The sequence below is a fragment of the Etheostoma cragini genome, chromosome 22, assembly GCF_013103735.1.
Source record: "Etheostoma cragini isolate CJK2018 chromosome 22, CSU_Ecrag_1.0, whole genome shotgun sequence".
Lineage (NCBI taxonomy): Eukaryota > Metazoa > Chordata > Actinopteri > Perciformes > Percidae > Etheostoma > Etheostoma cragini.
In genome coordinates, this window is record NC_048428.1 from 20,086,460 (window position 1) to 20,108,673 (window position 22,214).

At 39.2% G+C, this 22,214-nt stretch overlaps 1 protein-coding gene and 1 long non-coding RNA gene across 2 annotated transcripts in view; one reads left to right on the plus strand and one right to left on the minus strand.

Moving 5' to 3' along the window:
- Positions 1 to 15,932, minus strand: part of cdh10a (cadherin 10, type 2a (T2-cadherin)) — a 32,288-nt gene extending 16,356 nt beyond the window's left edge. The window contains exons 1-3 of the mRNA XM_034862330.1: positions 15,673 to 15,932; positions 9,930 to 10,271; positions 2,122 to 2,416 (exon numbers count right to left, since the gene is read on the minus strand). Of these exons, the coding sequence (XP_034718221.1) occupies positions 2,122 to 2,416; positions 9,930 to 10,139 (505 nt within the window). The 5' untranslated portion in view covers positions 10,140 to 10,271; positions 15,673 to 15,932. The remainder of the gene's footprint in view (positions 1 to 2,121; positions 2,417 to 9,929; positions 10,272 to 15,672) is intronic.
- The window catches only part of LOC117938015, a 20,799-nt gene extending 259 nt beyond the window's left edge, over positions 1 to 20,540 (plus strand). Inside the window, exons 2-3 of the long non-coding RNA XR_004655306.1 lie at positions 2,603 to 2,609; positions 20,529 to 20,540. This is a non-coding gene — a long non-coding RNA (uncharacterized LOC117938015). The remainder of the gene's footprint in view (positions 1 to 2,602; positions 2,610 to 20,528) is intronic.
- The last annotated feature ends 1,674 nt before the right edge of the window (positions 20,541 to 22,214 follow it).

A 22,214-nucleotide genomic window follows, 5' to 3' on the forward strand; every position in this document is an offset into this window, starting at 1 on the left:
ATATATATATATATATATATATATATATATAATATTTAATAGTTATATACTGAATATCCTCTGAAACGAGTCCCAATTCGAAACTTGTAGTTGCTCAGATAATAGCACACAAGTTTTTTTTTCAAAAACAATTAACTAAACAACAAAGCTAAGAACTGTGGAGAATCAACTCAATCTTCTGCTGAGAAAAAAAAGGGAACTAAGAGGCTTTTTTGGACTTGTTGCCAAGGGCTGGCAAGCTACGAGACACTCTCTGGAATGACACTGGTGAGGTGCCACGCCCATCTTGGTTAAAGAATTCCGGCATTCCAGGCAGTCGTGTGTCGTTGGTGCAGGGCATGTATGGATAAAAAGCTGTGATCACTACAAGCTGATGTATGTACATTATCGGGGTGTGGTAAACGCGGGTGAGTGCCGATCCCCGATCAGTAAAAATATATATATATATATTGGCTCTGATATTGGGATTGGGACATTAGTACAACTAAATGTAATGTTGAATTATTATAAACTTGGGTTGTGAAACACTTAAATAGAAAATCTAGACATCAATTACATATCTTTACAGACTCCTGGCTAAAAGTACACTGGTTGCTCACACAGCCATTGTTGCTTTTACCTTAGCAACGCCATATTACTGATGCATCTCTTTCTGACCTCTGTTGTCAGAGCCAGAGGTGTTGCAACATTAGATAAACACTGACAACCGGAATATAAGGACTGTGCTCAGGGACACTATGTTGGTGTTATCAGCTGGGATGACACCCAGCTAAGAGATTTTGCCAATATTAAACATTATCACCTACTGTATCATATCACTAAAACCCCAAACTCAGGAACCCTACACATGAGCCTCCACAGCCACAGGAAATAGGTGCTTGGATACGTGTCATTTCTGTGCTAAGTACATAAAAACGATGAAACCATCAAATATGTACGCTTATTAGGAGATATTTTCGTCTCAGATATTTTGTCATTGAGTCACTTCCATATGAAGTCCTGCATAAACCACCCAAGCGTTTCAATAACTCCACATTGAAATAATGTCCTTGGCATTCAGGAGACCTCTGCCGTGTCCTGTTTGGGTCAGACTGTCTCCGTGCATACTAATGAACCCGTGAACATCTGTCCCACTTAGTCCCAGCACTGATAGGATAAAAGGGAGCTGCTGATATTTCATGGTTGGCTGGGCTGATTAACCAGTGTGTTCAGTCTGAACATATAAGGCAGTTTATCATTCCTGAGACGAGTACTGGTGACCCTGACCCACCTTTTGCCAGTATCCATGCAGCCGAGAAATTTAAGAACAGTGCATTAGGAATTTCAAATAGGCCATTGTTATTTGTCATATGAGACAATTGGGTTTTGATTTACCCTTGATTGCTCCTGTGTATTAATTTGTGGTTGCATAATTGAGGATTGATTTCAAGCTGCATGCATTCTTTTCATAAGCTTTGTTTATATTCTTGCCAATTGCTTTATTTATATGACTTGACGTGAAGCGCAATGAAGCAAATCTTTAATTGGAAAGACTTTGACAATCTAAACTTTCAATATTTCTACTGCCTATTAAAATGGCAAATGGCATTACTAGTTATGAATACCCAATGAGCCTGACCAAACAAATAACACACACAAAACCAGTAAATAGCTTTGAAGAACTGAATACAGCGTCACAATGGGACAGTGCATCCGACTGATGAACAACACTGTTGACTGGTTTTTCTACATTGCCTGAAAAGTGTTTATTGCAGCATTGTATTAATTATATGATGACATAAATGTATGAATACATAAATATATACACAAATAAAGTGTGGCTGCGACCTATTATTATTGAATTAATAGTTTTATCTGCAGTTTTTTTTCTAGATAGTTTATTCCACTGAAATTACAAAAGTAAAATGCAACAAAAAATGTTTTTTTTTTACCAAAGTCTATGGGGGCTTCTTCAAATAGGAAGTTTTGTCCAACTAATCAACAACTACTAATGAACTGTAAATCAACAGTTTACAATATCAAACATGGAAAAGCAGCAAATCCCAGTCGGAAAACGTTGGGAATTTGTGCCGCAACAATCCAGCCATCTTTTAAAAAAACCTAAAACGAATCATAACTTACCAACTTCAGACATTTCAGGAACACTGGCGAAGTAGATTTCCTTTGCAAATTTTGGCTCGTTGTCGTTAATATCGTGGATTTTTATGTTGAATTCAGTGTCAGGCTCCAGCTCTGCATTGGTTTTCCTATCCAGGACCTTAGCAATGAGCGTGTACATAGCTTTCTCTTCCCTGTCCAGCCTCTTGGTGGCATGAATATCCCCAGACCTCTCATCAATCAGGAACAGGGTGCCTGCCCCTTCTCCAGTCAGAACATACCTCACATTGCCATCACCTTTGTCCATGTTGGAGTGCAGCTGAAAAGTAAAGAGACACATTTTATACATTAAGAATCAAACTTGTACAAATACATTACATTACATGTCATCTAGCTGACACTTTTATCCAAAGCGACTTTCAATTGCTGTATATATATTGCTGTATATATATTGCTGTATATATATATATATATATCAGAGGCTACACGCCTCTGGAGCAACTAGAGGTTAAGTGTCTTGCTCAGGGACACATTGGTTGAAGTTTGCGGTGGAAATCAAACCCAGGACTCCCACGTATCCACTGTGCCATCACCACCTCATATAGCAATGTTGTATGGGGTTGTAAATACAAAATCTTCTGGCGTGTACTTCAGACTAATGGAAACTTAAAACTTAAGTTAAACTAATAGAAAAAGAGTTACTCAGAATATTTACAGATCCTAAACCTTGCCCTTGAACACCTCTCCACATAATAAAAAATCATTGCCTCCCTTGGTGCTAACTTCAAGTCTATTTGCAATGAGTTTATTTTTTTACTGTGGCTAAAAAGAAGATACTTAAATACTAAACAGACAAATAAATAAATGTCTGGCCATGAGTCTCCCAGTTTAGGAGTAATCCCAAATTAGTTTTTCTTTTTAGGCATTACTGAGAGAGTTTTTTTCTACATATCTTAAATTTTAGCTTAATGGCTTGGTTGGCAGTTCTCTTTTTTTATTTTATTTTTTATTCAGCTATTATTTATCTAACTATTGTATGCATTAGTTTAAGGTAACATTTGGAAACTTTCCTCTTTTTTTTCTTGATACATTTTTTCTTTATCTAGTTGCAGCTGTATCTCAACACTTGGGTTAGTTTGTTTTCTTCATCCTCGAGTTCATTCACACAACATGCAGTAAATAAACAGTGCATGCTACATAACTTCCTTGGGAATGAATAAATTGAATCTACTGTACTGTTTGGCCAAGGGGGCCTCCACTACATTTACACCATAATCGAGATGCATGAAAACCTTGTGCCACCCCTCTGAATGCTGAAATGATGCCCTGAACCCACTCAGGGATCTATCTCTTTCACTCTCAGAACAGAACATTGCTTTGGCACCCACAGTGTCAAGTGTGACATACTCCATTTGCTCAGCTCAAATTAGTCTTAGATTGCTCTTCCAAATTGTGCCTTTGAAAAATGATGAAAACCTGACCTACAGCAACAATTGCTAAAATTAGTCACCTATGACCTATCCGTCACCTTGACCAAGTGTCATGAAGGAGTAACGGCGGCATACTGTGACAGCCACTTGATTCAAGCTCATTACTGTACTGGATCTGTCAGCAGATATATTTAGAGCACTATCTCATGGGTTCACATTTCAAATGACATGAAGTTAGGGACACAGATGTACAGTACGTCAGCTACTTATTAATATTAATGTCGGCGTGCTGTGAGGAAACTAATTATTTTTTTTACCCCCACAGTTGGAAGAGTGATATCAACGGTACAACTTTGAATGGAAATTCGAATTATATTGCTTGCTATTCTCAGGCAAATGGGACTTATGCGAAAACAAGATGCTGTCAAGTTTAAATCAACAATATGCGCAGTATTTGGCGTTTGTTTTTGAAAATATTCTGATGCACATGTACTCCATTATCCATAGTCCATAAAGAGGAATATCAGTCATTCTGAATTGTCACATGTAATTGTGTTCAAGGGACAGACTATTCATTGTTTGTGGATATGAATTCTCTCCGGAGCTGTGATTTATGAGATGTTATAGATGGGAAGGATGCTACTGCTATTGACTTCAAATGGCAGGCTAGTTATGGTGAGCAGCATGATGTCTATATGAATTTATTCATTCAGATCAGTTTTATATATGTGGTATGTGCATTTACTCACAGGAAGAAAAGAACTGTGTATAGTCTATATTTTATAGTGCCACAGTCACCTTTTTTCTACCTTGAAATTCACTGTCTGTGCAGTGGTACTGTATATTGGCTGCAGGATTAGGACATACACTAAGCAATGCTGGACAAATGTCGTTACTAATATTCAGAACTCTTGCCATTCAAAGACACCTCTATGCTTCCTATGTGACAATTAGCCCAATACAATTTCCAAGACAGACCACAAGAATTGTATTCTTCCAAAACTTTTGATTGTTTTCTTCGGTAGTTTTCATCTGATTATTACCATATTTCCAGTCGTGCTTGTTAATCCTGTAAAAAGGAACCCGAGAAGCAACAAACAACAAGCCATCAAAGGAGCCTGCACCCTATGCAGCCAAGCTGTCTACGGGATAATAGGAACTGTACAGTCTTTGTAGAACCTTGTGGTATGCATTTTACATATTCCTGCTATACTTGGGGACATCCAAGCCCTTACCTCCCACTTTTGCTAATTATTGGGTGTCTGCTGTCAACTTCATAATCATGGATGGGTAAACAACTCTTCTTTCCATATATTTCTTACTGAGTGGTAGTGCAAATAAGGAGACCTTTTGCAGAAGTAAGCAATGTGTACCAAGTCATTATGAGATAACATGCCATCTAAAAAATAATGGCACTCCTGTACATCTAAATCGACCAGCAACGTGGACGTTTTACGATTTGATTTCAGCAGGGATGTCTTAGACTGGTTAAACCCCGCCCACTCTGCCCTGCAGCTCGGTCTGGAAACCTGTACATTTATCTATCCTGCTCCCGTTCACAATTTTGCGGGAACCAATCACAAACTGGCTTATCGACCTGGCGCCCTATCGGCTGGTTTAACACAATGACAATAGAGAATCGACCAAGCAGCTTCTTGTTTATGGTGAACATAGCAGCCACCAAACGCCAAAGTCATTTGAAATATGCCTGTTGATCACGCCTCTTGATTGATCCCCAATGTTCAATCTTAAATCAGAAAAGGTGTTAGACAGACTAGGGAGGTCTCATAGAAATTGGTAATAATAGATTCAGCGTAGTGACTTAAAGTGAATTAACCAAGCTAAATTGATTTTGATTGACATATACCAAAGGCAAGGTTTACATGTTAAAGTAAACTAAACTCTGCACCTAACATGTATTGCAAACATGTTAAATCTAGTACAGCTATAAAAAACGATTATTGATACACTTGACAAAGTGTGCCACAAAGTGTTTTCCACACAGCCTTAAGAAAATCAAATGTTAGCACCATACCGCACTATATTTGCAGAGATTTAGTGGCTCTCCTTTCAAGGCCTTGCAGCACAAACACAGCCTTTTCAAGGCCTTACAACAGAAGCACAGAAGAGAGCCTTGATGAGTTAAATCGCCTTGCACAAACACTGAGGAATTGTCAGTAAAGCGGCAAAATCATTGGCAATTCTTGTCAGGTCTCTGGTAAGCATTGCTCGCTGCTGCAAAGAGGAGATAGCAAAATAGAGTGCAGAATGGATACAGAATAATTACTCTCCTTCCCTTGTTCCCACTGTCTCTTAAGTCATAGGCAAACATTCTTTACAATTGGGACACCAAACTATAATGTATATTATGCAGGTTAAAGTTGGAACTTACAATATCTCCAGAGTGCTTTGTAGTTTTCAGAGCTCTGCAAAATTCATGCAAAAATGTATCGAACAAGGCCTTGTGAAATCTCAAGGAGACTTACTGGCAAAAAATATTAACACAACAAAGTGAGCTACCTTGAATTTTCTAATTTAGAGCTGCACGTTTCCTTTGCAAAGCACAAGACAATATAGTGTATCCAGGGTTTAATAGGATTTAGTTCACTTCAAGCACATCACTCAAACGCTCCAAAATCCAAAGTTTGTGGTTGTGTTGCTCCACATTGCAAGTGTTCACACTTCACAGCCCTGCTTAAGAAGTAGGGCACCACAGCTGCACACACTGAGTGCTCACACTCATTGATGGCCCCGTGAAAGTCAGTTAAAATGAGATTTAAGGGATTTAAGCCTGATACATTGCACAGCCACTGCATAGCATATTTACAATCACTAAATACACCATGCTCTTTTTTCAGTGTTGACAATAGCTGCTGAGTAAGTGCTCCAAACCTTACTCTTGCTAATGCAGTTATTTTTCTTATGATTCTGTGAGGTATCTGTCAGCACCACTCAAAATGTAGGCTTCAAAGCAGCATGCATTTTTAACACCTTGATAAGCAATATGAGCTGCATTTGTTATATAGTGCAGTCCCAGTGGTGCACTGCCTCCATTTCAGTTAAAAAGTGAGCTAGACAAGAGTGTGGCTGTTCTTTACATCAGATTTGATTGCCGTAATCAAGAAATCAACTTCAATTGACAGTGAGTGAGTGTGTGTGGGTTGATTGGAGAGGTTTGGTTGGATGTGAAATAAACAAGGTTTCCCACAGTGCACTGCAAAGGCCATTAAATGATCTTTATGAGGAGGGCCATCAAGGCCGTGATGGCTTTGTGCCGGGCATGAGAGTGTTTTTGCATTTGGTCCCTTGTTTTTTTTACTCTCCGTCCATCTACCTCTCTTATTTGTTTGTCTGTCTACCATTGTCATTGTACTCCCATTTTTTCTCTTGCTGTATCTATAAGTAATTTTCTTTGTCCACAAAATTTCTCAAAATGGTAAAAAACAAATTCCATTATAATTGCCCAGGGCCTAAGGCGGTGTCTTGAAATTGGTTGTTTTTTTTCTAACAGTCCACAAGCCAAAGAAAATCAATTAACACTTACACAAAGCAGTGGCTGGCAGCATACCTCGATTGGCCTTTTTGCACATGAAATTACACAAACGGTCAAAAACAAATAAAAACAAAAAAATATGTATATATAGGAATCATTTACTGTGTATTTACTTTTTGATGAATTAACTTGACTTGAATCATCACAGATCTAATATCTCTCCATCAACTTGTTTTCTATCCACTTGCAACTTCTTTTTAGGGCTTTAACTAATGACTATTTTTGTTATTGATCAATGTGCCCACTTATTTCTTTATTAACTGAAGTTTTAAAGAAAGGGTGGAAGGAAATGGCATTCACAATTTCTCAGAGGCCACGGCAATGTTGTCATCATTCGTGTTTTGTCTGTCTCAAAGTTTACAGTAAAACCTTCATATATTAAGTTTAGGAAAAAAAAATGTGCAAATTATTTTACTGTTGATTAACTGATGGCTTATTTTCTATCTATCCATTCTTTGATTTGGTCTCTATATTTATGTATCTATCCTTACACTTTATATTATCATATTGTCTCTGCCATCCCAGTCTGTCTCTCTACATAAAACTCTAAAGTTAAACTGATTGAATTAGTGATATGGATCACTGCAGCTCCTTCTGTAAAGCAGAATGGCAGTATGTGTCTGCACAATGCCCCCCCACCCTCCTCCAGTAATTTATTACAGCCACATGTTTTTCTGACAGTTTAACAGTGAATGATATTGGACACAGGAAGAGTAGGGAACTGGTGATGGGATTGCTGTCACGGCACAGAAGTTGGGCGCCATAGAGCATCAAAGAGTCGCACCAGTCACCGACATATCAAGGAACGGCCCCATTTATAGTTAGCATTTGCTTTGCTGCCTCATTACATAACACAGCTAGGTGAATTTCATTGGCCTTTTTGATTGATATGTTTTCTTCCTCCTCCTTCTCTCCATATTCCATTTATTTTTGCTGTTCCTTTCCTTTCACCACATCAGGATGATGGTTTTTTCAAAAGAAGTTGTCATATCCCCCTACTCAACCTTGCACAAGACACTTGTTTACTCCGGAGAATGAGGTGTGTGATGAAAGCCAGCTTCTTCTGAGAAAATTGGCTGTCGACAGTCACCTCATTTCCCTCCCTCGAGTTGATAACTGTAGCGTTTCCCATCACACCTGTCTTTATAGTGCTAGCATGGGTGAGCTGGCAAGAAGCTCTCTAATCTGGGCGTGAGGGGAGGAGGAGCATTGTCCTGAAACTCTTCTTTTTTTACTCTGATTATACGGCGAAAGGTGTCTTGCGAGAGCTGTTTTCTGAAACATCTCTTCTGACATCTGAGAATGGTTTTATAAGTATGCATGTTTTGAGTCTGATTTGCCTTGGTCTGCTATTGATAATTGAGTTTGTACCCAATCTGTGGTTGTATGTTTTTTTAGTTTTTTTTAATCACCCATTGAATTACAGTATTTGTCAAACTTGTATACAAAGTAAAGTAGCTCCTTCAAATGCAGTTGCATGTTTGGCTCCCAGGAACGTGTTATGTTGGTGAACCTTTTTATGAAAGCATGTAGCATTTGCAGTTAGAGAGCAGCAGGCATTGCTTTCTACTAATTGTATTGGTTTCTCCTCGCCATGTGGGCAGATGTCTATGTACCTGCAGGAATGGGTATCATTTAAAAAAATGTGATACCTACGGGTGGGAAGCTCTGGGCACCTCACGATTCCGATTCAGATGTCGATTCGATTGTAAACCGATTAACGATGCATCAAAAAAATATTTAATTTACATTTCCATGCGCAATTTTAAAAAGTAGACATATAAATCTGAGTTTGTTAGATTTTGACATTTATTTGTCACACACAGATTTTAATGAAATGTTTTCTTTACTGAGGTTTTTTATTGTGTAGTCATTCCATGCTTAAGCCTTAAACATTTCCCCACCCCTGTGGTACCAAAACAGTCACAACCGTTTCCTGATTCATACTTTTTTCAATAAACATTTCATGAAATCCATTTTAACAAAGGGAAATTACAGCATTAAGCGTTACGACACATATGTGTGTACTTATGTCCAGCCCTGTCTCTGTACGTAACGTAATGATTTTCCTGCGTGTCTCTATGACGTGTAACAATAGACAGCCAATCAGCAGCATTATTACATCTTGGTAGAAGCATGCCGCATGCTCATTGGCTTGCTGACGCTGATGAGATTTTCTCCTTATCTCCACGTATCTAAACATGAGATTTAATGACGAGGCATTTTTCGATACTTGATACTTAGTAGGCAATTTGGTTGGTGCCTAATAAAGTATTGAATTTGGTACCCACTCCTATAGGACTGGGTACCAAATTCAGTATTTTTGTTGTACCAAATGGACCTCTTTATGTGGACATTTTGAAATAAAGAAAAGTGATTTTCTTTTGAACAGGGCTTGCCAACAGGGAGCTTCAGCTCGTGACTCATGTACCCTTGGTACTATTGACTGATTTGAGAAGTGGTGTGAAGCTCGTATGATGACAATGATTTAATGTTAAAAAATGCACCTTGTGTTTTGGGTATTGCCGAAATATTTCTTCCGGTAATTGAAGGCCAAAAATCTGCACAACAATATATCAGTGTAATTTAGATTTTAAGTAAACAGTAATAGTATGTTTTTTTCACTGAGCAAACCATGCGATTAAAAGTACTTTCCAAAAAGAAGTGTTCAAGGGTTTAGGACGAGGGTTTCTGTGCACTCGCTGTGTATCTGATAGCTCTAGTTAACTATGCCTGTAACAGCCAGATTTCTGGCAGCCCATTTGTCTTCAGCCAATTACATCAAACACTACTTCAACAAGCTAAACCTTCTATAATTAGTCTGCAGACAATGTGTTTAAACAGGGTACCTTGCCGACATATTGATGGTCATTTCCTGCATACTCCTCCAGCAGAAAGAATTGATTCCACATCCATCCACGTTTGGAGCGCTGAAGAATCCTGCCATCACTCTCTGGCATTCCAAACAGATTCCCAATATTCCCACGTGTGAAAGGCAGGGCAGTAGTGGGCCACAGGATAGAGATCATCAGGAGAAGCAGAACCTGATTGGTTATCATGGTATCCAATCGGCAGGGAAATGTACTGGATGACTTCTGAATTATGGTAATGAGCTTCTGATTGGATGAACACTGGAAGACAGTGTCAACAGAACAGACATTGTATTCCTCTCTTTGATGTCCTTCGGATCCCTGTGAAAAGAAGACACTTTAGTAAAGAAGGACTTTTTATGACACTTGTGTATCTCGTTTATAATAGGCTTCAACCCCTAGCCAGTAAAGATCCATTGAGGCAGATTGCAGACTACCATAGGGCATCACTTACACAAAATGCCATTTCTGAATACCATTTCTCTATTTCAATTTGGGCTTTATCAGGGCAGCAGCTAATTCTGCACTCACCAAATATGCATTGTGCGAGTGAAGGAGCGTTTCACCGGCCTAATTCTGTGATTGGATTTGTCTAAAATGAATGAACTCCAAAAACATTTAAATATAGTGGTTGTTAAATGGAAAAAGTACAAATTAATGAGCATTATTCTAAAACGATTTAACCCTTGTTTAGATACCAATTTGGGCAGACTTGTTTAATGAAATTTAAATAGTATAATGATGAGAAAGTATGCAAAGCTAATGCAGTAGGGGTCATTAGACAAACTTCTAAGGGCGTGATTAATGACTGAAAAAAATATATAAAAGCCACTGCAATCTAAATGTGTCAACAGGGCACTGCAATCGTCACAGCACATTTGTCAAATTAAGTTTACTCACTGCAGCTACCTGGCACATTACCGATGATGCTCAAACACTGAGTGTATTTTAATAGTTTCAGTCAAGTGTTTTATAGTGATGCCTTTGTCCATTGTGCTCCTAGACCAGCCTGTATGTAGCTACATTTTTATTTGTATCTCCTGCTGTGGGGGTAATAGATCCCCCCCCCCCCCCCCCCCCCCCCCCCCCCCCCCCCCCAGGCTCTGTGACTAGGTATTTTGTGGTATTGGTAGTCTTCCTTCGTCACTTAGGCTGTGTCACTGCCACGGCTTGTCCTGATAGGTAATTTGTGTGTGCATGCATAATTCATGGTCTTTTGGAAGTTAATCCTAATAAATCTTGCCTCTTTTGCTAAAAGAGCCTATTTAGTAGGGTTCCCGTACGAGGGCTAGAGGACCAGAGGTAGCCTGACAAGCACTCACTGTGTACCTCAGGGTATGCTGTATAAAGTTGGGCACATGCTACTTTAGCAATCCCTCTGCTTTTGTTCAGAGCTCTTAAATCAGGACAGTATCATCAGTGGAAGTATTCACATGAACAAAGGGCCTGTTACTCTCTATGGACAAATTAGTATTATGGTCCCATTGATGAAAGTGAAGTACGGAATATAAATGAATGTAATCCTGAATAGAAAATGAAATAACCTAATGAGATCTCAACCTAAAACATTGCTCACTCGGATCTTTCTTAGACACTCAGACCAGCTTCGCTCAGTTAAATCTGCCATACTTTCTAAGTCTTCTGAATACTTTTTGATTGAGTTGATCAAAGTTTGTTATGTATGAACATTGTCATTAGGGCTAAAGTAAAGCACACCAATCGATATCTCTTAGTACTCACTACCTGAAGCAGCATGGGAGACTTGCCCAAACTCCGACCTAATCAGCCTGGCATTTATTTAATGTGCTTCATTTTGTGCTTCTTTGTTGCCTTTTGATTTTTTTTCATTCTCTCCTTATGACCTTCTCTTATGTCTGTTTAAGTAGATTTTTCTTTAATTATTGTTTTTGCTTTAATACCACATTGTGAAGCACTTTAAGCTGCATTTCATTGTATGAAAGGTACTATACAAATAGTTATTAACGTTATTATTAAACTTTTAAATAATCCATAAACCTGTTACAAGAATATGAAATACAGCTGTTTCTTTCTCTGATGCCAAGACATGAATTTTAATTTTGTCAATGTATTGCTTCAGTAGAAGCGATAAAATATAGACACTACAATAAATATAGGTAATGTTGTAAATTGCTGATCACTGCAACATTTTCTTTTTTTATTTCTTGTGCATGCCCATAATGGGCCATGAATGTGACGCGTGCGTTCCCGAAATCAGGAAGCGCCGCCTCGTGATTAATCTAGTCTGATGCTTGTGATTGCATTTTCTAATTATCATTCCAGCCTGCCCTTGAGTTTTAATAGCATTCTGGATATTAATCTTTGATGTGGTGTGCCTATTAAGCATTAGGCCAGTGTGTCTTTTCAGAATTCTTCCAAACACTCCATTAAAGGATGAGTGAGCTTGCAGAATCTATGCCAGATCCTATAGACATGCTGAATTATCTCAACTCATTTGGCCTATTAAATAGTGTAAAAAAAAATATGTATATATATATATGTGTGTATGTATGTATGTATGTAGGTATGTGTATGTATATATATATATATATATATATATGTATGTATGTATACGTGATTAGATTAAGATGTAGACCGCTGAAATAGCTTGGCATTAAAAAACTGAGATGTGAAGGGACCAAATTGTTGAATATGTTTTTTAAAGTGTTGTCTAGTGTTGTTATTCTTAATCGTGGCTAAGACACATTCTGGCGAGAGCTCCGCTGTGCTCCATTTCTGTAATCTGCAAAATTATACATTCTTGTTTTGCTGAATAAGAAGATCTTTGATCAGATATAAACTAGCTGTTCATCAGGATATTCTTCCCGAAAGAGCACAGCCTAGCACATTAGTCTGTATAAATCTGTATATATGCATCCCAAAAATTCAACGCGCAGGCTTACCCACCAACATTGAAACTAAGCACTTTCATGCCTTCTTTGACTTTATTAGGACAATAAATATGTGCTGCAGAAGTCTAGTTTGGAAATCTTTTCAGGAGGTCTTGCATGCATGATAAATTGATAATCCTTTATACATGGGAGAATATAAACGCCTAAATTGACCATCTGTCCTGTACAGACAGTTGCTTCAGCTTTGGCCCAGAGAAAACATACCACTCCCTTTGCATGGATTTAACGTAAAATTGCACTTTTACTATCCTACATATAAAGTTCCTTAATATGACATATTTCTCATTTAAAGCAAAGGGAACATTTGCCTAAAGTAGACAGTGGACTTGAGTCATGAGTCACATTCTGGGTAACATTTATTTCATCAAATGTTCTCGTAATACATTCCACATTATTATAAGAAAACATACCCCTCTAAAACCCAAGCAAAGAGGCAGTGTTGCATAAGGGTGGGGCGGCAAGATTTAAAATCTCCCATCCAAAAACCAAATGTCCACATTTAAAACGGCTGGCATTCAAACACCATTTCAGTTGTAGCCATATGTTGTTCTTTTTCAAGGAATTAAACAAGTCACAATATTTTATGACCATTCTAAAGAAGAACAGGCAGAGGTACTTTTAATCGGGCGTGGTAAAGGAGAGTTGCAAGGTCAAAAAACCGGTGTCATGAGCAGCCTTGATCACTTGTGTGTGCACCGTTTATCCAATAACATGATTCACGGCTGGCAAATGCAGCATTTTTGCATTGTCAAACTAACCATACATGTGCGTTGGGTGCAAGACACTAGTGTTTTGTGATTGGCACTCTGAGGAGCTCGAGTGCTGTCTTGCTGGTGTTGACAGCGCAGCACAGACAAATGTATATCTAGCATTAGGAGCGTTGATGTACCAAGACGCAGCACCTGTACAAACCTCCACTTGGTGGAGCCCTAGACCTTCACAAGTCTGCCTCCACTGGCTGCAGTCTTTGGCAAACCTCAGCAAGCTTTACTCATGTTTTGAAATCCTCTAAGCAATTTTGTGATACAGTGCACACTTCCTTGTTGAAAAGCTACTCTAAAAGTAAAAGGGTGGGCCTTTTTTATTTTCTTGAAAGGTTTATGTTGACATTGGAAATGTAACATAAGTCCACTCCATTATTTAAAATAATGATTGTATTGAGATGGCTTAGAGTGTATGCATTTTAACAAGGTAATAATTAGGAACCTACCCATATGTCTCGCCATAGATCTAACTATGTGAAGGAAAGGCTTTCCAGGTTAGTATAAAAAAAAATACAATCTCACACAAGAAATTGCGAGGATATTCAAATACTGGGGTTTAATTAAAACTGGCTAAAATGTCCATATTAATACCATTAATTTGTCCAGAGAATAGCCCAATTTCAGTTTCCCTGATCCGTGTTTCCTCACTAACCTATACAGTGTTTTTCAAATGAATATTCATGTTTTATCCATACAAAAACAGCTGTGTGAATGCTCATGAGAGCCTCTGTACATGTGTGGGAGAATGGATTTCCACCTCTTTTCATTTGAACACCGAAAGGTCACTTGATATCTAACAATAATTCAGGGAGCGTGTTAGTGGCTAATTTGCACTAAACAGTAATGGCGTTACATGGACGACCCGGTGCACGGCACACTACTACACCCTAATATATCACTTTGGTGACTGTAAAGCTGTCGGTGTGTGAGGCAGCACACCCGAGGACTAGGCGCTTAGAGAGAGCGAAGAAGAGTAAGGGGTGGATTAAGTTAGTGCTGTGGAGGATATGCACATGTACGTACTCAGCAACACTCTTGGCTGCTTTCGCTGCACTGCTCCAACACCATGATAAACACCTTCATGCGTTTTTAGAGATATGAATGGTACAGTGCCTCTCCATCAAATCTGCCCAGAGCACATCACAAGTATGATTCACGCTCACTGTATCTAAGCAGACAGACAGATACATCTACACATGCACGCACGCGCGCACACACACACACACACACACACACACACACACACACACACACACACACACACACACACACACACAAAGAGCCGGGAATGGACACTTGGAACAGGTTCAAACACATATGCACATATACGTATTCTTTTATTTATTTATTTGTGTATATATTTGTATATATATATATATATATAATAAGCACATAGCCAATCACAGGCATCTACTCATGTAGATAACATGCATGGACATCCTCTATTGCACTGTATGGAATCTGAAAACCACTTTTTATTGGGTGACAACGTCAGTACTAATATATAAAAAAGCACAGTATGACAAACATTATAATGCTACAAAGTTGCGTGTTATTCCCTGTGTGACAGGTGTCACGAGCTCACAAGTCTTTTTTTTTTAATTAATTCAAAGGGATGTAATATATGCTAAAAAAGACTTAATGGTAGTAATGTTTAGGTTTGTCTTATCAGGCATCATTAATAAGCTTAAAGTTCTAATTTGTGACCGCAATCTACTGTGGTACAACCACGTACGTATTCTGTTTTTTTGCACATCTTGTACACAAATAAGATTATGACCGACAGGTACAAGATTAGAGCATTCGGACAGGACATCTAAACATTTCCTGCTTCAGTCAATTTAGCTGTTATCGACCTCTTTGAAGTTGCAACACTTCTTTTGAGATGTTCTTATGAGATAGCCACAGTGCTGCGTTAGTCGGGCTCCGTCACAGCGGGGAAAGAAAAAAAAAAACATCATCCCCTGGAGTCTGGAGGCAGAAAAAATATAAATATGTCCTTTAACATTCAGCAGAAAAAAACCTTACCTTGGTGATTTTTACAGCTTAGCATCCATCTGTGTCACTGAGTGCACGGTACTGTGTTCCTACTCCTTAGCAGTGGAGAATCTGACTCCTCGCGGCAGTGCTTACATTCCAAGACTGACAACAGCACAGCTGGTGCGAGTGTGTATGGGTGTGTGTGTGTCTGAGCAAGAGAGAGCAAAATAGAGAGAGAGAGTCGCTTGCCTGCTTCCCTCACTCGCTCTATGCTTCTCTCTTTCTCTCTGCCCTCCCTCGCTCCATTTCTTCTCCCCGCTCTCTGGCTTCTCTCCCTTTCCTCCGCTACACTTTCTTTCTATCATCTCTCTCTCTCTCTCTCTCTCTCTCTCTCTCTCTCTCTCTCTCTCTCTCTCTCCTTCTCTCTCTGTCTTTCTCTGTTTCTCCCTTCCCCCCCATCCCTTCTCTCTATCCCCTCCTCTCTCTTTCTCTAGCAGTGCATCACTTCTGGCGGTGGATGTCACCGAGGCTGAAGCTGAGGCGACTTTGCCCCTGATTGGCTGCCATTCACAAGTTGGCGATAAAGAAAAGGGAGAGAGAAAACAGGAAGATAGGCAAAGGGAAGCAAAAAGTGGGGGTGGGGTAAGGGGAGAAAATAGTGCCCTTACAACCCAGTGAGCATCAGTTGACTGTGGAATGGAGAAACAGGGGAGGTTAGAGAGGCTGAAGGCAAGGTTGGACACTGGGAAAACGCAGAGTGTTTTCCTTTTTTTCATACTGTGAATGCATCCAGAAAGCTCTTTATAAGAGGCTGCGCTGAAAGCAACTGCTATGACGGATCGGCCGTATGATGTTTGATGTCTAAAGCAATCTGCCCCATCTAATCTTCATTCAATGACAGTGGAATGAAGGGGAAAAAGGCCATAACTTGTAAATCAGACACACGGTGGGGGGGATGTGTGTGTGTGTGTTGCTCTGTTCATCTTCATTTTCGTCTTTTGCCGCGCTGACTTGGCCAGCAGTATGTGACAGGTGCACATGCAGTCCAGGCACTATGTCATCTCTTCTCATTACATGCTCCATGTTGGATGCATATCAATACGTCTCAATATAGAACGCGCTTATTGAGCGATACAGCATTTTAATTCAACTGAAGGGAATGGAGTGGGGCATAATTTATCATGGAGATTCTGAGAGGTGAGACAGAGAGGGACGGGGAGCAATGCGTCCTTAGATGCCGATATACGTCCCCAACATGTACCTCGAGCAGATAAACGGTCGGTTGAAGTGACTTTGAAATGCACGGGATGCCACTCAGAGCTGCACTGTTGATGAATAATTTAAGAAAAGCAGCAGTTTCACTGGCCAACCTCATCTGAGCTCAAGTTTTATCTCTCAATATCACTGTGAATAGATTATCAGCTCAAGCTCTCTGCACCAGATAAATAAAAATGCAAACAGGCCAAACTAATTAACATCCAAACAAGCGAGGTAGCCTCCCTCTGATAGCAAGCCAAGTCCTCAAACTCTATAATTCGCTCCCTCTTTGTGTTTAAGGTGCTGGGAGATTAAGAAGTAGGTGTGCATTTCTTTTAATTTTTCATGTGTGCATATATTGGCTTGTGTACTGTGTTTGTTTTTTATGACTTTAAGAGGGGAGGTTTGTCATGTTCACGTATACCTTTGTGTGTGTGTGTGTGTGTGTGTGTGTGTGTGTGTGTGTGTGTGATGTTCCTTACTAACAAGCCACTGGGAAAAAAAACGGCTAATTTGTACATCTCTGCATAGAATTAGTATTAATTTACCTGCTATCTACATCCCTGGGACATTAATAACTCTGTTGTTACGCAGCCCAAACAACTCTGTGAAAACACCAGAAAATGAGAACAAGCATTGCACACAACTGGATCAGGAAATATATAAAAACATTTCATCGTTCAGAGCTACCATTTTCAAATACTGTATACACACAAAAATTCCAACTTTTTTTACTTCTATTTCACATGCTATCCAGGCAAAAAATTTCCAAATTCCCATTGCTTTCTTGCTACCCTCATGATGAGGACTCCATTACATTAAATCAAAGTTTTCCAGGCTGAGGAAACAGCTTCCTTAAGTAGGGGTGTCTCCTGATCCTCTCCCAATTCCGTGTGTCGACTCCCATCAGCATCACTTTCTTGTTGCACTTGTATTCACCTCCACGGTCCTGGCTGCCCTGATTAGCTCTCTGATTCCCCTTGCCTTCCCAAAGGAACGCTCAAGTGCGGATGTCTACCCACTGTTTGCTGTGCTAGCATAACAATTGCAGGTGCTGACAGGTTATTGATATAGCCTTCTGTATGGCAATGACAAGACCACATTAGCTGAGCAATGAAAACTCCAAACCTGTCTCCCGTTGGTGCTTTTACATTGTACAGAGCCACAAGATCCCTTACAAACTAACAAAGGGTGTAGAAGTAGGCATAAAAAAGGTTTCAGCTAAAAGCCATCATCAGCATAAGTGATGAGGCTTATGATGGCTTTTAGCTGAAACATGTTTGCTTTTGCCTATTTAAAGTAAGAAGACTACTTATCTGTGAGTGCCAGAGATTCAATGGTGATAGATCACATGGTGAAAATCTGTCAATATTTCCAAAGATGGCCATTCTCTTTGCTAAATAAACCACATTGTAAAGAAGAACTGTACAGTATGGTTTATGAGATAGCAGTATAACAGAAAAACGTAACTGTTATGTATGCAGCTGTGCATTGTGGTTTTGGGGTTGGCTTCATCTCTGACAGCGTTATTTGCAGTGAGAACTATAGTGTTGGAATAGCTGAATCTAATACAAGACTGACTGTCAGTCAAGAAAAAAAAAATGTTTTGTCAAGTCCGGAACTGAGTGAGCAAATACTCTAGCTTTCGAAAATACAGCTTTTATTGGTATAACATATGTGAAAAAAACATCTTACAAAGTGACATTTGCTTGTTTTTAGGGGAGTCTTAACCCTTGTGTTGTCCTACCGTCAAACCTTTAACTTCTTTTTCTGGGTTGACTTTTTTTTTTTTTTTTTTTGTACATTTATTTCTTTGTTTTTGTCTATTTTATTCCAATGTTTTTTTCACTTTTTTGACATTTGTTTAATTATGTCTTAGTACATTTTCTAACAGTTTTTTGTTGTTTTTTCCAATGTTTTTGAAGTTTTTTTTTGCCACTTTTTCAGCGTTTAAAAAATGTTTCTTTTTTCTTCTGCTTTTTGTTTTCAACATTTGTGACTTATTTCAACGTTCTTTTTTCATAGTTTTGATTTAGAAAGTTTTTTTTAATGGGTCAAATTTGACCCGAGGAAAACAGGAGGGTTAAAGGTGCCCTGCCACACGAATTCCATTACTTTGTGGTAATGTCTGTTCTAAGTTCTACCAAGGACACTGTAACATTTATTTGTGGAAAAAATGCCTTGGTAGCCTTGTTTCAAGGTAATCTAGCGTGGTATAGAAAGCCTGCAGTAAGACTCAACTTCATTTCTGTCAGTTCTCATTAATATTCAACGAGCTAAGCTGCTTGACTCTGATTGGCTAACAGCTAGCCAATGAGAGCCTGGCTAACAGCATCCTTTACACAGCGCAACTGGGCAAGCTCATGAATAGTAATGAACTCAGGCAACATGACATCAGACTGACCAGCTGTTGTGATTGGCCTGATTTCTCCTTTTATTTCTTCCCAGTGGCTAGAGCTGAAAGAGGAGGTAGCAGTCCATTTTCACATTCACCACATAACAGAAACACATATGGACCTGAGATAAAATACAATTAAAACCAATTAAAATGTGTGTGGCAGGGCACCTTTTGATTGTTTTGGAGTACTGTGGGTATTTCAATTGCTCCCATTTCATAGCTGCAGAAATACTTTAACAAAAGCGTTGCTTCAGTAGAAAACACAGCAGAACTTTCATAGTGCCACGTGTTTGATGGTGCTCCATCTTCTTCTGAAGATTGTCGATAATGCAGGGCTATTATATAGGGAATCCTTTCTCTTTGATTACAATCTGGGGAGCACGTAAACACCATACCCTACACCATCGTTTGATTCAGCACACACAGCGTGATCCTTACCAAAGTAGACTTCTCAGCAGTTTTTCCCAATAAAGTTGAAAAAATGTCATCCAAGACCCAGAGACTCATAAGTAATCACTCAGTGTGTCTCTGTCTGCATCAAAGGTGTCAGGCATTGGCCAGTACCTGTAGCCTTCTCTTCGTAAGACTTTCTGAAAATTACTCCCTACTGTAATTACACTCCTGAGGTTGGCAGAATTGGCGGGTAGAGTTGGATCCATTATGGCTTACATTTGCATACATTTTACAGATTTCCTGCAGCTGAAGCTCCTACCCCAGACCAACTAATACTGGGTTAGAGGGTACAGGGTAAGGGTTATGTCCTCACTTAAGGACATTTTGACAGTTTACATGTCTGTAAAGGGACACATGTTGGCTATAAAAGGGACAGAACCTGTGAGCATGTTGGTTCTACAGTATGACCACTGGTCCTGCCTGGAGCTTGAGCAATGCTTTTTTTTCTTTTTAAAGTCAGAGGTTATTCAGAAGTCATTTGCGTTTTATCTTCTGAATAGTATTTCATAATGCACCTGGACTCTAAATTACAAAAAAAAGTGAGAAAAAAAAACGGAAGTTCAATCTGGCCCTATTTGATAAATTGCAAGTTCCCTTACTTATTCTTCACAGACATTGCTTTATTTTTCTTTTTTTAGCAATGGCAATTTCTTTGGGTGTCTGTAGGCGTCCTAGTAATAAGGCATAGTCACTTTAAAACATTCATTTTAAACCCTATAGTTGCTTGCTGCTATGCTCTCCAGTTAGTGAATCTTTCATTATTGAATTGGATAAAACATTTTTTTTTTTAATCTAGGTTAGCTGCTAACAAAAATGACTTTTTACACGTTTCTACCTTTGAGCGTCTGTTCTGCACGGCTGCAATCTTACCTACATTAATATATTATTGTGTTCCAGTGACCAAATTAATTAATTTTAGCCAAATGTGTGATTAAAAATAGTGCGCTTGTGTTTGAAGGCTAAATAAAACAAACGTTGTTTAAATAGTATGAAACTCAGAGAAATTGATTTAAATTCACACAATATGTATCTCATGTTACTTTTGGAGGAAACTTCCATCACTGTTGTGCAAAAATCTCCACTAATGTATAGTGACAATCGTGTAGAGTGAGGTGGTGTGTAGGAAGAAGTGCTTGATGACTGTTTCCCAAGAAAAGCCCTGAGGATGCTCCTGTCCCAGCCAAAGTGATGACACTTCACTCAGACTGTGAACATTAACTCATGGAAGTGCTCAGCAGGCGGTACATCTGCTTTTATTGACTAAATTGGCACTATCATAAAAAATTTCACAGTCCAATCCCCCCTCGTAGGCATTAACCAGAGTTTGTAATGCAGCGCTCACCTGGTGAATAAATTCATTTATTACTATAGAAATAATAATGCTATATGTCTGTTTTCTTCTTATAAGTAAGAAAATAACATGCAGTTGAAGCTTACATAATATAATTAAGAAACAATGTTATGACTTCCCATGTGCAACATATTTCACATCAAAGGTATTGAGAGAAGACTGATCATACACAGCCCAGTCTCATGGAAGTTTGTGAAATGGGGATGTTTTCTAAACTATAGATTTGTGTTCAGGAAGACAATTTTCTTATTTTTTATGGTGGCCTGTAGGGCTGCACAATTATGGCCAAAATGGTAATCACAATTTTTTTGATCAATATTGAGATTAGGGCTGGGCGATATATCGATATAAAAATTATATCGATATATTTTTTAATGTGATATGGAATTAGACCATATCACATATATCGATCTAGTTCAAATTTACACTGTGATCCTCCAAGCAAGCAACTGACCTGGCGCTCTCTGCACTGCTCCCCGCGACCCCGCCCCTTCTCTTTCATACACAGAGGAGGGAGGGGCAGGAATAGACACTCTTTAACAAACATGGAGGAAGCAACAACATCTGCGGAGCGTACGGAGGATGAATTGGTTAGTAAAAGAATAAGCAGTGGCTCAGTAATTTGGAGATGGTTCGGATTCAAAGTATTAGATGAGCAACAAATGCACGTTATATGTAAGGAGTGCCATAAACAAATTACAGCCAGGGGTGGAAGCACTACAAATCTTTTTCACCACCTAAAACAGTGGCACAAACTGCAATACGAAGAGTCTGTGAAACTGCGCGCTGCAGAAGCCCCAGTCGCAAGCCATCGACAACTCGAAAAAGCTCCAGCCTGAAACAAAGTTGACTGCAAACTTCATTTACCCGCCATGTGCCTTATGAAAAGAAAAGAGACAAGTGGTGTACTATAACTAAAGCCGTGTCCTATCACATTGCTAAAGATATGGCCCCTATTGCAACTGTGGAACAAGTCTGATTCAAAAAGCTACTGAAAACGATGGACCCGAGATATGAGCCTCCCAGTCGCAACTACTTTGCACAAGAAGCACTGCCACAAATGTACACTGAAGTAAGGCGGAGCCTTGCTGACCGGCTCGCTAACGTGACACGCTAAAGTTCATATTGTAC